A 16,124-nucleotide genomic window follows, 5' to 3' on the forward strand; every position below is an offset into this window, starting at 1 on the left:
CAACTGATCGCCTGACTGACTGGAGACATCAACAGAGCGTGTCCTGTACAGCCAGGGAGTGATGCAAACCCAGAGAAGAGACACGATGCTTTCATAGCTCAGGGAAGGATGGCAATGGGCGTGCTGCAGCTGCTGAGTCAACAACAGTTATATGTACACATTATTCTTCTAACAATTAGACTTAATCTTGAAACATTTTTTTCCCCTGCTTTGTTCCAAGAGGGATGTAAGGCTGCTTGATTTCTGTAAGTGATCCTTCCAGCTTGTCAAAAAATCCATTTCCTATTTTTAAGCATTAAAAAGGTAAGACATGGGCTTCCCTGGTGGCATAGTGGTTGAGAGTCTGCCTGCCGATGCAGGGGTCACGGGTTCATGCCCCGGTCCGGGAAGATCCCACACGCCGCGGAGCGGCTGGGCCCGTGAGCCATGGCCGCTGAGCCTGCGCGTCCGGAGCCTGTGCTCCGCAATGGGAGAGGCCACAACAGTGAAAGGCCCGCGTACCGCAAAAAAAAAAAAAAAAAAAAAAGGTAAGACATTTTTGTTATTTTCTCTCTCATAGTAAAACTTTCTTAGGTTACCCCACATTCTATTTTTTATCAAATATTTAAGAAAAACAATTTGGAGAAATGCTTGTATTTAGCAATATATGTTATAAATTGATAGAATTTCCCACTGTATTGTAAAAATACTGTTGCTGCTATTGCAGCTACTGGCTCTGGAGGATTTACCATGCACTATTTTAAGAACTTTGGGTGTCATTCAAACCTTGAAAAAACTTAGGAGTCAGGCACTACTATTTTTCCCATTTTGCAGATGAGATTTGAAGCTTAGAGAGGTTAAGCAACGTGCTCACAGTTGCGCAGCTGTTCACTGGCAAAAAGTGAAGGTCTGAACTGGGCAGCTTTTCCCCAGAGCCTATGCTCTTCATAGCCACGTTGCAGTTACAAAGGGCAAGATCAAATACAGTGACTGAAGCCAATCAAGACTTGGCTATAGCTCTCCTACGTTTGCTGCCTACACTTTGATACAGTTTTTTCTTGTAGGGAGAGACAAGGAAGAAAAAGAGAATGGATAAATGTCATTTACCCCCCAAACAAAATGACATCTGAGAAGTTTCTATAGCTACTAGCTGGTAAAAGTCGTAGAAATGTCAAATAATACTAACAAGGTATATGACATGTTCTGGGTCTGGTTTCAGGCAGACATTTCCTCTCCTTATCCAGTCATGGGAAGAAAAAAGAGCAACTACTCCAAATCACATGTCTTGCTGCAAACAGATTTCTCAGATAACCTCTCTTTAAAACTAAACAACACCCAACATATTTCAGAGGGTAGAGTATCTGTAATGGAAATAAATAATCCACTCTCCGTAGTCTCAATTCTTACTGCACATCAGAATAACCTGAAAAGATTATTTTTTAACCCAAAGCCCATGTATCACCAAGAGGTTCTGATGAATTGGTCTGGGGTGGGACCCAGGCAGAGGGAGTTTTTAAAAGCTCTCCGGGTGGGTCTAAGTGCAGCCAGCACTGAGAATCACAGCAACCCAATGATGCTAACAGGCTTCCTTCCCACTTGTTGGCTCTGTCACTGACCAGCCACGTAACCCTGATGAAGTTATGTTCCTCGGCCTAAGCTTCCTTACCTCTAAAATGGGGATAACAAGAGGACTAATCCAATGTGGATTAATCGAGACAACACATGACACATCTAGAACAGGGTCTAGGACACAAAAACACTTTAATATTAGCTATTATGATGGTGATGGTGCCATTGATCTTTTTTGCCTGAGGTTGGGACTTCAACATGTTTCTCTATCCCAGAAAGCAGGGATCGTAACTTCAACCCAAGTAGGATGTCATAATCTTTACCAGGAGCTCCCTTAACATGAATAAACCTCTAGAACCGAAACTAATTTGTAGCTCATTGTGAGGTAATATTTAGGTCCCTAGAGGGGATGGACAATCTCATAGCTGTAGTTCACAACATAAAGGAACTCACTCACCTGGGATTGAAGTGAATTTTCTCGGGAACTTCCCTGGGGTCTGTGACCACTTTCTGGTTGTCTCTATAATTAATGGGATCATCAGGGATCCTAAATTTGGCCATCTGAATTTCAGAGTCACTCAGCTCAGCATGGGAGATTCTTGCATAACCCAATCTGTGGCAGAAACAAATGGTTTGTAAAGATATTATTATCATACAGAAATCTGATGAGATCTAGTATTATAGATAACACCTTCATTATTAAGCCAATTTCCCATTTCTAACTCTACTCTGTATATCACTAGAATTAACTTGATATATTACTCTAAATATTTATCAAAATATTGCTTTTATGATATAAATGAATAAGGAATATGCACATAGATTTAATTAACTAAACATACTTGGCAAACGTACTCTACTTTATTACACTAATGAATATTCTGTCTGTACAATCGCCTCTCACACATTTGTTTTGCGTCAATAGCAGGAATACTTCAGAATGACAGGAGCACAGGCCTAAATTCTTTCTTACCTTAAAAAATCCAAATACCTCATGCACATTTTCATTCATATTGGAACATCTAAAATAAAAGATTTTTAATGCCTGAAAAATTGCACAATTTTCATGTCTGAAAAAATTGTACATCTTGTTTTTGCTTACATCTTTTGGTTCTCCAGGAAATTCAAAGCATTTTGTAGATGTTATCTATCTGGATAGTTATCGAGAAGCTCACATGGAAAAATGGGAGAATCATGAGCAGCCAAGAATTCATTTTATTTTATTTATACTTTGCCTCTTAAAAAACGTCAGCTTCAGTCATTCACTTATTTAAAAAACAAATACATAGCCAGTCCCTATTACATGCAGGCATTGTTCAGGTACCAGGGATAAACAGTGAACAAAACGAAGGTCTTGCTCTCATAGAGCTTTCATCCTAGTTGGGGAGAACAAATTAAATATGTATATATGTATGGTGACCAGTACCCAAGTACTATGGGGGAACAAGCGGAGTACAGAGGACAGGGCATGCTAGGTGGCAGAGGCTGTTATTTTATAGTGGATGGTCAGAGCATAACTCTCTGACAAAGTGACATTTGAGCAAAAAGTTGAATGAAGTGAGAGAGCAAACCATACAGGTATTGGAGGAAGGGCGTTCTAGGGAACGGGAACAGCAAATGCAAAGGTCCTGGGGTAGAATGCGCTTGGCTTTTCTGAGAACCAACTCCACAATGACTGGAGTGGAGTGTATAGGGGAAACCTGAGTTTGCACGGGGGTGGGGGCAGCAGATGATGCAAAGCCTTCCTGACAGACTTGAGATTTTCTTCTGAGAATGAAATGGTAATCCAAGGAGTTTTGTGCAGAGTTGCAGTGGCTACTGTGTAGAGAACAGACTCCAGGGAAAGGGTCAAAGCAGAGAGAACAGTTAGGAGGCCACTGCAACAATTTAGGTGAAAGACGATGGGGGCTTGGGCCACAGTGGCAGTAGGAGGAACACTTAAAACCTGTAACTCCATACAAAATAGAGACAGAAACCCAGAGCTGGAACCAGCAGAGGCAGCAAATCTGCCCACCACAGCAGGTAAGAGAAGAGCTATGATGGCATCAGATGTGGGTCTGAGTTGTCTGACAGGTTAATGCATTTGTCTAAGCTCAGGTCCCAAATCTGTGGAGTTCCCTGTAATTCTATGTCACTGCCTCTAGTAAATCTAGGTTATTTATTTCCCAAATCTCTAAGATCAAACTTCTAACCCATTTCATAGACACAGCCTTCAAAAAGTCCTTGACGATAAGGAACCTGACAATCCAAATCTTCTACTAAAACAGGGACTCTCTCCTTGTTGTCCAGTAAATATTTATCAAGTGCCTACTGAGAGCAGGGCATTGAATTAGATGATCAAGGTAAAGTTTATAGAATTGGTTTTGTGGACAGAAACTGAATAACAGTAGTCCTAACTTCATTAATTTTGGTATTTTCAAAATTACCTTCATGTCTGTTACAGACTAAACATCTGTGTTCCCTCCCCCCAAATTCATATGTTGTAGCCCTAACCACTCTGCCCCAGTGTAGCCATATTTGGAGACAGAGCCTCTAAGAAAGTAATTAAGTTAAATGAGTTCATAAGGGTGGGTCCCTGATCCAATAGGATTAGTGTCCTTAAAGAACAGATATCACAGAGCATGCATGCTCTTTCCCTCTGTCTCCAGAACCATGAGAAAATTAGTTTCTGTTGTTAAAGCCACCCAGTCTATGGTATTTTGTTATGGCAGCCTAAGCAGACTATTATACCATCTCTGACAGTCATAGTTACTATATGTATGTGTGTATATATATATATATCTCCAAATATTTCTAAATATACACATATATTTGCCATCCCACTCTCCTAAGGAGAGACAAAGAAGGTCTTGGGCCACAAATGTACAAACAGAGCCCAGTGATCAACTATTATGGACACTGGTACTATAAATACCCCTGTCCCTTGGCAACTAACAATTTTTACATCTTGAATATATACCTTTTTCAGTCTATATCATAAACTGTCTTCTAGAAATTCTAATAACCCCATTAAAGCAACCACTTTAATATGAATTTAAATAGAAGCAGTGTTTTCAATCTGAGATATCATATACTTTACAAAACTAGCATGCTCCCTCCCACCTTAATGTTTTGGGAACACCAAAATAATAGTCAAGCTATCTGTCCTGCAGCCATATGGGCATGTGCTGGGTCTTTAGAGTTTCTGAATTATTAGTGTAATCAGAATGAGCTTAGCATCTCAGGGGCCTCCCTGGCCACCTCAGTAAGCATATGAACCAATGAAATTATCCAGGAACCAGTTTACTAAGTAATATCCAAAGTCCTTCATAAGAGTCCACAAGACCTGCTCCATTCCCTCGCTGCCCATACACTCCCCACTTACCTCCTTTACCTCCATCTCCATATACACACTCCTGCCCCACGAATACCACTTTTCTTCAAAAACATCAGCCCTCCTGCCTTTGGGCTTTTGCACTAGCTGGTCCCTCTACCTGGAAAGGTCTTCTCCCAGACAGCCACATGGGCCACTCCTTCAAATCTTAGCTCTAATGTCAATTTCTCATTAAGACCTACCCAAGCCCCTATTTACAACTGTATCCCATCTCCATATTCTGGATGTTCCTTATCCTGCTCAAGTTTTCCTCGCTATAGTTATCACCTCCTAAAATAAGACACAATGGAATTATTGACTCCATCATTCCAATCATTGTCTATCTTCCCTCAGCCAGTTGAGGGATGCTTCTCTGAATGTTCACTGCTATACCCCTGGTGGCTGACATACATTATGCTCCATCAATACTTGTTGAATGGCAAATGGGGTAAAGAACAGTAGAACCTAATGGTTTGCTTTCACCAGACTGTGACTCATAAGTGAACAAGGCATATCTCCAAAGGGAGAGAAGTTGACCCTGTGATTCTATATCATCTCCAGAAGGCAACCATTTCTTTCATCAATGCAGATCACAGATCTTAGAACAGAAGATTACCTAAGGGGTGATCAGTTCCACACCAGCTCCCCTCTTCAGGCAGGCAATGCCAAGATGTCTCTGGGTGATGAACTGCTCTGTATGGAGGAGGAAGTAAGGCCCAGAGAGGTCCACCCTAGAAGGCCCCACTGTCCCACAGTTCCCAGCACTGCCCCAAGGAGGGTAGTTAGAGTTCTCAGGTCAAATAGCTCCAAACAGATTCTGTGCTAACGGAATTTCAGGATGAGTTTCAGGGATGGTCGCCAGCATGTTGCATCCACTAAAGAACCCTGTAAGTGAAGGGGCCTGTGAATCCATCACTGTCAACAAGATCTGTCCCTCCTTACCTCTCTCACATCACCTCCCATCTCACTCTACTCCAGCCGTGCTGGCCTCCTCACTGTTATCAAAATATACCAAGCATGCCCTCCTAACACTCTTGCACTTCCTCTTCCCTCTGCCTGAATGCTCTTCTCAGGATGTATGCAGGCGGACTCCCCCTCATTCAGGCTGCTGCCTGAACAGCACCCCATCAGAACAGCGACCCTGCCCACCCTCGGTACTCCCCGTCCTTCTTACCTGGCTTTATTCATCCTTCTTATCACATTTATCACCACCTGGCATAATCTATTCCTTACGTGCTTACTTTCTGTCTCTTTCCACTGGAGTGGAAGTTCCATGAGTCAAGGATTTTATTTTGTTCCTGTTATATCCCCAATGCCTAGAACAATGTCAATCATGTAATAGGTATTTAATAAATACTTGCTGAATAAATGATTGATTGATTAGTCGCTTTTTTGATATTAAACTGCTCTTTGCTTTGTTTAAAGCAACACTGCCTTCAAAACAGATTTACACAGTTACGTGTTTGAATTCTGAGATCTTTCAGCTATAGTATTTTTGAATTTTTACATATATATGGATAATATTAATTTTTTGATATGGGATGATATGGGGTGATATTTTTTTAAAATATAATGTACATTGAGAGCTCATCACAATATAGTAGTGGCTCCAAAAAGGCAGTTACCTTACCCAAGATTACATGATTAGAAGCTGGCAAAGCTGGAATTCAAGCCCATGGTCCATGCTGTTTCCACCATGGCATACAGTCAAAAATGGTACCATTCCTGGGCTTCCCTGGTGGCGCAGTGGTTGGGAGTCCGCCTGCCGATGCAGGGGACACGGGTTTGTGCCCCGGTCCGGGAAGATCCCACATGCCGCAGAGCGGCTGGGCCCGTGAGCCATGGCCGCTGAGCCTGCGCGTCCGGAGCCTGTGCTCCGCAACGGGAGAGACCACAGCAGTGAGAGGCCCGCGTACCGCAAAAAAAAAAAAATATGGTGCCATTGCTAACATGTACTGACAGTTACATAATGATCAGGCTTAATAACTCACACAGTATCTTCTTTGTATAATTAAACTTAATTTGCTTAACCATTTACTCCTTCTTAACTCATTAGGCTATACATTGAAAAAAAAATGTTAAACTGGGTAACTAGTCAAATCAATGTCTATGAAAAGTAACACAATTAACTAATTGCTTCCAGAAAGTTTTTCCTTCCAGGATAGACCCAAAAGATCACAATAACAGTAGATTAAGAAAAACAACAATCCAAAAAAAAAAGAAAAAGAAAAAAAAACAAAAAACACCTATGCTTACTTGATCAGCCCTCGATACATAATATATTCACACCATCTGTCTTGATCTGTGCTGTCAATATCCTAATAATGAAGAGAGAAGAGAATGTTTAAAGCATTCAAAACGGTGCTGTATTCTGAATTGCCAAGAAAATGCGTGAGCTACAGTAATAAATATGCCTTTCTTTTGTGCATGCTATTTTCTCTGCCTAATTCCTACTGATTTTTTAAGGTCAAAATCATTTATTCATTCTATAGATATTTTTGGAGCACCTACCATATGCCCATCTAGCCCCAGTATGAGATGCTGGGAGTAAAACATGAAGGTGATCTAGAGAGAGAGTTAGGCAGCAATCACAACACGGTACTGGCTCCGCACAGTTTTCCAAGTCTCTCATCACAAGCAGAACTGACTGCATGCTCATCGGTCATCCTGTGTAGTCCTTTACGCGCACCAGCTACACCACTCTGTATAGTTAATTGTTTAGATGCCTCCACTCTCCCCTTCCTGAGCAGAAAGACTCAATCACCTAGGCTCCCTGGTTCCCAGCATGAAGGCTGGCATTTGTCAGGAGCTCAGTCTGTTTGTTAAATTGAGTCACTGGCAACACACGTTTCAGAAGTAATCATGAGTCTATTTGACGTTGAAAGCTTGAGACTAGCGTTACTTTTCATCAGAAAATCAGAACATAAACATTTTTTTTCTATAATGTGTTGGCAAAATTCTAAATATGGAGCTTTTATACTAAAGAAATATTCATGTTCTTCTTTTAAAAAATATACCTGACTTTTGACTATGTTGACTAAATTTGACTATTAAAATTTAATTTAAAAAATATTTTTAGGGCTTCCCTGGTGGCGCAGTGGTTGAGAGTCCACCTGCCGATGCAGGGGACACGAGTTTGTGCCCCGGGAGGATCCCACACGCCGCGGAGTGGCTGGGCCCATGAGCCATGGCCGCTGAGCCTGCACATCCGGAGCCTGTGCTCTGCAACAGGAGAGGCCACAACAGTGAGAGGCCCACGTACCACAAAAAAAAAAAAAAGAATCCACTGCAAATCTTTTTTTTTTTTAACATCTTTATTGGAGTAAAATTGCTTTACAATGGTGTGCTACTTTCTGCTTTATAACCAAGTGAATCAGCTGTACATATACATATATCCTCATATCTCCTCCCTCTTGCATCTCCCTCCCACTCTCCCTATCCCACCCCTCCAGGTGGTCACAAAGCACCGAGCTGATCTCCCTGTGCTATGTGGCTGCTTCCCACTAGCTACCTATTTTACATTTGGTAGTATGTATAAGTCCATGCCACTCTCTCACTTCGTCCCAGCTTATCCTTCCCCCTCCCCATGTCCTCAAGTCCATTCTCTACATCTGCGTCTTTATTCCTGTCCTGCCCCTAGGTTCTTCAGAACCTTTTTTTTTTTTTTAGATTCCATATATATGTGTTAGCATACGGTATTTGTTTTTCTCTTTCTGACTTACTTCACTCTGTATGACAGACTCTAGGTCCATCCACCTCACTACAAGTAAATCAATTTCCTTTCTTTTTATGGCTGAGTAATATTCCATTGTATATATGTGCCACATCTTCTTTATCCATTCATCTGTCGATGGACACTCAGGTTGCTTCCATGTCCTGGCTATTGTGAAGAGAGCTGCAATGAACATTTTGGTACATGACTCTTTTTGAATTATGGTTTTCTCAGGGTATATGCCCAGTAGTGGGATTGCTGGGTCGTATGGTAGTTCTATTTTTAGTTTTTTAAGGAACCTTCATACTGTTCCCCATAGTGGCTGTATCCATTTACATTCCCACCAACGGTACAACAGGGTTCCCTTTTCTCCACACTCCCTCCAGCATTTATTGTTTGTAGGTTTTTTGATGATGGCCATTCTGACTGGTGTGAGGTGATATCTCATTGTACTTCTGATTTGCATTTCTCTAATGATTCGTGATGTTGAGCATCTTTTCATGTGTTTGTTGGAGAAATGTCTATTTAGGTCTTCTGCCCATTTTTGGACTGGGCTGTTTTTTTTGATATTGAGCTGCATGAGCTGCTTGTAAATTTTGGAGATTAATCCTTTGTCAGTTGCTTCATTTGCAAATATTTTCTCCCATTCTGAGGGTTGTCTTTTGGTCTTGTTTATGGTTTCCTTTGCTGTGCAAAAGCTTTTAAGTTTCATTAGGTCCCATTTGTTTATTTTTATCTCCATTTCTCTAGGAGGTGGGTCAAAAAGGATCTTGCTGTGATTTATGTCAGAGTCTTCTGCCTATGTTTTCCTCTAAGAGTTTTACAGTGTCTGTCCACTGCCAATCTTGACACAACTTTTGACTGTGACAGTGGAACCCAACAGAGTATTAAATAAAAATCAAATAAAATTCCTCTTACACACACACACACACACAAATTCTCTCTTATTAGGATACAATCAATTTTTTCTTAAATTTGCCAAATATCATCTTGTATAGTAGTCTTCTATACTTTATAGACCATATACTTACACATTTATCTAATGTGATTTGATACATACAGCCAGACATACATAATACAAACATGTAGCTACCACCTATTATGTGCCTCCTACATGCAAGGCTTAGGGCTTTTCAGGCATTACTTTATTTTCATCCTCACAACAACCCTATGATACAATAGGTATTACTATCCCCTCTTTATAGATGTGGACATTGAGGCCCAGAAAGGTTAAATAACTTGCCTCAAGGTCACAAAGCTGGTAAATGTGGCACCAGGTAGGCTAGTGATGAGAGACTACATGGAGAGAGAGGTCCAGCCAACAACCAGCACCGAGGCCCCAGACCAGTGAGTGGGGGACATGTCAGACCTCCCCAGCCACAGCCACCAGCTGACTCCACGAATGAACGCAGGCAAGAACAGAAAACCACTCGGTAGACCCCCACAGTCATGAGGATATTGGACCATTGTTCTTTTTAAGCCACTAAGGTTTGTAGCTTACACAGTGATGCACTAATAAATAACTAATGCAACCCCTGTGATTCCACTCTCCAGATTTTCCTCTTACTCTTCTGACTTCTCCTTAATCTCTCTTCTGAGATAATCTCCCTCCTCTTCCCTCACCCATCACCCCCATGATAGCCACACTAAATGTGACTCTATCAGGAGTTTTCTTTGGTCTTCCTCTTGCAATCTCTAACTCCATAAGCAATATCATTCCCTTCCATGGTTTTAATGATCACCTAGATGGTAGCAACCCCTTAATCTGTATCTCTAGTCCTGACAGCCCTTCTCAGTTCCAGATCCATATGTCCAGCTGCCTAATGGACAGCTCCACTAGTATCCCACAGATGCCTCAACTCAGCCTAAAGCTGAACTCATCTTCTTTGCAAAACTCTTCTTCCTTATGTATTCTCTATAATAATAAGGGTCACCATCATAAACCCTCTGACCAAAGCCAAAATTAGGAGTCCATCTTGACCCCACTTCTGCCTTATCCACCAGGGCAGAGATTAACTCATCTCCCTAATATCTGCCTTGCCCCTCTTCCAAAGTTGTAGGATTTTTAGCTAGGTATAAGGGTATCAAGATTAAATATTGCATCTCTCAACTTCCCGTACAGTGAGGTATGGCCAATGACTAAATTCCAGTCAATGAAATGTAGGTAGAAGAGGTCAGTTTCCTGGAATTTGCCTTAGAGATAAGTTGCACATGCTCTTGGGCCCCTCTGTATCCCTTCCTCCCTCTTGCTAACTAGAACAAGGATGCTGCCATCTTGGACCATGAGGCAAACTTGGGAGTGGAAGCCTTGTAATGTGGAGCCACAAGATAGAAGGAGCACACTCCTGATACCACAAAGTGCCGTACTAGTGGTGAATCACCTGCCCAGACTTTTACATAAAGAGCTATACTTCTCTTATTTAAGCCACTGTCGTTTTGTGTTTTCTGTCACATACAGAATACCCTCATCACACAACGTTCTCTCTCACCTGTCTTTCCAAGCACTTGATAAAATGGTTAAGATTTTTTGTTTGCAGATATTATCTCAAGACAATGAAGTAAAAAAAAAAGACATGTAAAGGACCAAGAAATCTACATAGGGCTTAACTAAATATAATAATTGTATTTCTCATTATAAACGAATGCATTTAACCTTCTAGTGTATATATGTCTCAAGGATTTGATTTGTCTGTCAGTTTCCCAGAGTATGATTATATCTGGATACACTGAGAAATTCAACCGTTTTGGACCTGGACAGGTAAGGACAAATTCAGTGTCATTTAGTGAGGCCCTGATCAGCCAGCCTCTCTGTATGCCATTTTATCTTTTACTCTCATCATGATTAACTTGTACAATGTGGCAGATTGTATTTTCTAAACATGGCTACAATAATCCACTTTCCATATGGCATTCTTATAATGTGACTTTGATACTCCTCTCATCAAGAGATGGGGTTTATGTTTCTTCCACTTGAATGTGAGCAGGCTTGTGATGACAGCAGAAATCACGTTATATGACTTACAAGGCTAGGTCATACAAGGCAATACAACTTCTTCCTGGTTCTCTTAGGACACTCACCCTTAGAACCCAGCCATCACGCAGGAAAGAAGCCTAAGCAGCCCACGGAGAGGAAGCAGGACCCTGAGGCCAAAGCCCCAGCTGAGCTCCTAGTCAACAGCCCCACCAACTTGCCACTTATGTGTCATCTGCAAAGTGGCTCCTCCGGTCCCCAGGTGAGCCGCCTAGCTGTGTGGAGCAGAGATGAGCTATCCCCACGAAGTCCTGTCCAAATTGCAGATTGATGAGCAAAGAGATGAATGCTACTTAAAGCCAGTATGTTTTTTGTTTTTTGGTAGTTTTCCATGCAGCAGTAGATAATCAGGATACATATTACAATGTTGGGTTAGGTTTTCCAAAACATGAAGAAGAAACACTTTATTTAAGAAATCAGAAATCCTATTAAGATTGTGTTACCTTCACATTGCCACGTTCAATGAGCTGTAGATAATCTCTGGAACCAGGTGCTGAAGTGATATATCCCAGAAATATCACTTGCTCAGAGCTATTTTTCAGTAGTTTTGAAACAGCAATAGCTTGAAGTTTCCTATCGAGGTCATCTCTGAAAAAATGCAAAAATATACCTCTTTACTGTATTTGCAAAACAATTTTTTAAAAATATTAGGTACCTAACTAAGTTCCCAAAGAATATCTTCAAACACTGCACAAACCCAGAATAATTCCTACTGGGACACACTGACTTAATGTTATGCAAATGAGCAAGACAGCTATAGTGCTTCAACTGAGCAGGCTGACAGACTTGACCAAGAACAACATGACCTTTCCCCACAAATCATTTGGAGTCCAGTGGATAGAAATATCTAAAAACAGCAATTGCTCAACTTTTCATCAGAAGAAATTATAACAATAATCTAAGACCTGGTCATCAGTATTACAGCTAAAGATTAGTAGTTCAAAAAAAAAAAAAAAAAAGCAAGGAGTACCGGTAAGAGGGAGAATCCTAACATTCACAGAACACACCAGGTTTGTTAACCTACTCAGCTCCTTCAACTAAACAGTTTCTGAAAGCCTCCCTGGCTCTCCTGGTCAAATACTGGCTAAGTGTGCTGCTTTTATCATGTTAAGCACTATAAGTGTGTAACTGAGACAATCAGGCAGGTACATCAAGGCTCTGAGGGGTTTATAGTCAGTCTGTCTGGGGAAAAATAGGGACATCATTATCTGCATGACCCAGCAAGAAAAACTGAAACCACTCTAGGTGTTTTAAACAAAGTGAATTTAATTCAAGGGATTGGCTACTAGGTGATAGGAAGCCAAACAGGAATCAGTGAAGCAACTAGAGTTTAGTAGCAGTGAGAAACCTCTACCACCTCTAGGGCTAGAGGGACAACAGGAAGAGGTGATATTCCCAGAGTCCACAAGCCAGTCCTAACTGGTGGGAAATGGTACTATGGAGGAAGCTACTCAGAAGGATCCAGGGCCATTGAAGGAGGAGTTGGAGCCACAGAAGAGACTTAGCTGCTGCCAGAGACAACAGAGAAGGAAGAGAGAGCGAATGAGAAGTACTCTGTCTCCTCCCCTCCTCCAGCCCTCCAGCCTTGCATTAGTGCGTCCCATTGGCTAAACCTACCCAGAAGCCAGAAGACAACAGACTCTGGGAAATGTGGTTTCCTGCAATCTGTAGCTGGAAGGGAGCTGAACCCGGGAATGGATCCAAAGGCAAATAGGCAGCAGACCAACACAGGCACTTACGGAGTAAGACAGCTAATAAATGACTGTTAAGAAAAATCAATGACAAAAGAAGATAGAGGGAGATCACCAAGAGCTGAGAAGACTGGAGAAACCTCATTGAGGTAGGATCAGAAGACAGGACTAAGCTTATCCATTCTTACGTATAGACATCTGAGCGCTATTAAAAGATGTCTCAAGAAACAGAAGAGTGAAAAGGATGACCATTTGCTAAACATCTTTGCCTAGATCCATTCCCAGCCCTTCTCTATGCCCTGGAGGCTGGTCTCTGCAAATTTCATCTCCTGGGCTTCCTTGTCTACTAATTTCCAGTGAGGTTTGGGTAGGAAGAGAGAGAAATTGGAGTATTTCTTCGAGCTGCATTCCTCATGCCTGGTGGCCCCTCTTCTGGTTCCAGATCAAACGGGGCTCTGGGAACACTGTTTCCTCTACCTGTCCCTTCAGCCCTAAGGATGGTACTGGTTCCCCACCATTACTAGTGTCTGAGTACCTCAGCATCTCTTATCTGTTCCTCTGACCCTTCCAACATCGTGGTAAGTAGTCCCTTCATTAAGTCTGCAGTGAATTCTATTCCTTCTGACACACAACTGGGATTCAAATCCAATCTAGAGAATGTCAAAGTCACTGCACCACAGATAGAGCTTTCATTCAAATAGGTTTTAGCAATATATCATCGGAAAATAATCTGTGAATTTGGCTTTACATTTTCTCAGGAGATAAATTTTATCCAGTGATAATAATAAAAATAAAACCTATATGTATGTATGGGTATAAAGAAAGGAGGGGGAGGAATTAGGAGACAGGGAGAAAGAGAGAGATTGAACACGTTTTACGTTCTTATCTGTTGATATTTGATCAGCCCAATAGCCCTATGATGTGGGTTAGAAAAAATAATTTTATCTGATTTTCAGAGACAAGGGAACTGGAGCTCACTGAGTTTATCTTACAACGGAACCAAAACTGTAACTACAGACTACAGGTTCTGTGCTCTTTCTTTTTTGTACATTTATGCATGTTTTAAGAAACAAACACTGTAAGTAACTGGTGGCTCAGTTAATTACCTAAAATAATACCAATTTTAGTTACAGTGTATACCTAAGTAACTTCTAAGGAATGCTGCTATTTTCTGTTTATTGGTTGTAAAGAGATATTTGTGTCGTCAGTAATTTTAGAAATCCCGTTGAATCAGCTAATAACATGCATAAGCATTCATTCCTAATATGATTTTATGTTTATATGCCATAATCACTAGAAAATGAAATCACTAAATATTTTTTCAGAGTAAGAATTTTTTATCTAGTATTATAAAAACAAAGGCAAGCAAAAATACGTAGTGACGGCTTCACAAGTTATTTGAAGCATGAACTTTCTCATGTCACTTGTTGGGAGTGGACAGGGCTTCTAAAGAGTGAGACAAGAGCTAAGGCTCTAAGGGAAAAGGCTGCACCTGGCATTGTGCTTGGGACACAATAGATGCTTGATTCGTGTTTGATGAATGACTTTTTTTTAAAGCTACTCAATGCGCTTCACACTTAGAGGTGTCTGATTTGCTTTAATAATAATGGCCAGTATTAATTGAGCAGTTACACATACTTTGCATGAGATAATATATCTTATTTAATTCCCTCAAGAATCCTTTAAGTAGGATTATCGCTCCTGATTTGCAGATGGGAAAACTGAGGCTCAAGATAGTTAAATAATTTGGTGAAGGATACACCTTGACTTAGGATTCAAACCAGATTGTCTGATTCCAGGTTCTGGAGTTTCACGCGCTTAGCCATTAAACTATACTGCTTCCCTTCTCTTCCTTTACAGTCACATCTCCTCGACAGGTGCTAGCTATTATCATTACTGTTGTGGTTGTCATAATTATTATTAAATCAAGTGAGGAAGGTAGTAAGCAAAGGGTATGTTGTTAGCTACAGGGCTTTAAATATGTGGTTAATAGAAAGTTAGGAAAGGTAATCCTTCCCTCCTCTTTTCCAAACAATTTGAGGGCTATCTTTTAGTCTTCTCTTCCCTCACAAGTCTCTTCTTCACATTTTAGAGGTCAGAGGGAGTTAAAGGGGGCAGGGGAAAAAAAGCAAAGGAAAACAGGATGGAGTATACTCAACTGTTTCTTAGGTTGAGACCTTGCAACCTTTAAACACAAAAGTGCCTATTTTTAAAAAGATAAACCCAATTCAAGTGCAATTTAAGCTCAGCAGAATGATTTCTGAATGTCTATACTTGCAACCTGAAAATTGCTGGGAGAAACAGAAAGCATTTCTTCAAACATCTTTTTACAGAGATGTGGACTGTCTATACCATCCGTCCTCCAAACACCCTTCCCACTTCTAAGAAGACCAGCAAGAGTCTGATTAGCAAACAGTTCACATTAATTACATTTGAATGGTTGGGTTATATTCCTTATGCTCTGACTTATTTCAGAAAACAGTCAAGTACGCTTTCACAGATCCATGTTAATACTGCGAGAAAAAGGGAAGTAATAGGAAAATATGGGTAGCAGACATACGCATTTTGCTTATGTGAAACTTACAGTACAACAATGTTGGGTTCTGTCATACTGTAAGTTTCACCTAAACAAAACGAATATGTCTGCTACCCGTATTTTGTTTGTTGTTTTTCTAATGTTCTGTATGTCACTGTAAAGCTCTGTGGTCTCTTGTATCATTAATGTGGACAGGGCCCATATGCTGTATTTTATAACGCTAAGCACTTTGCATTTGTGTTTTCAATTACTAT

The 16,124-nt window shown here is 40.9% G+C and overlaps 1 protein-coding gene across 1 annotated transcript in view; it reads right to left on the reverse strand.

The window, feature by feature from the left end:
* Nucleotides 1-2,001: 2,001 nt before the first annotated feature.
* Nucleotides 2,002-16,124, reverse strand: part of CWH43 (cell wall biogenesis 43 C-terminal homolog) — a 48,385-nt gene continuing 34,262 nt past the window's right edge. Inside the window, 3 exon segments of the mRNA XM_060011748.1 lie at nt 2,002-2,161; nt 7,157-7,218; nt 12,087-12,231. Of these exon segments, the coding sequence (XP_059867731.1) occupies nt 2,002-2,161; nt 7,157-7,218; nt 12,087-12,231 (367 nt within the window).

This window comes from Delphinus delphis, chromosome 5 (genome assembly GCF_949987515.2).
Source record: "Delphinus delphis chromosome 5, mDelDel1.2, whole genome shotgun sequence".
NCBI classification, from domain to species: domain Eukaryota; kingdom Metazoa; phylum Chordata; class Mammalia; order Artiodactyla; family Delphinidae; genus Delphinus; species Delphinus delphis.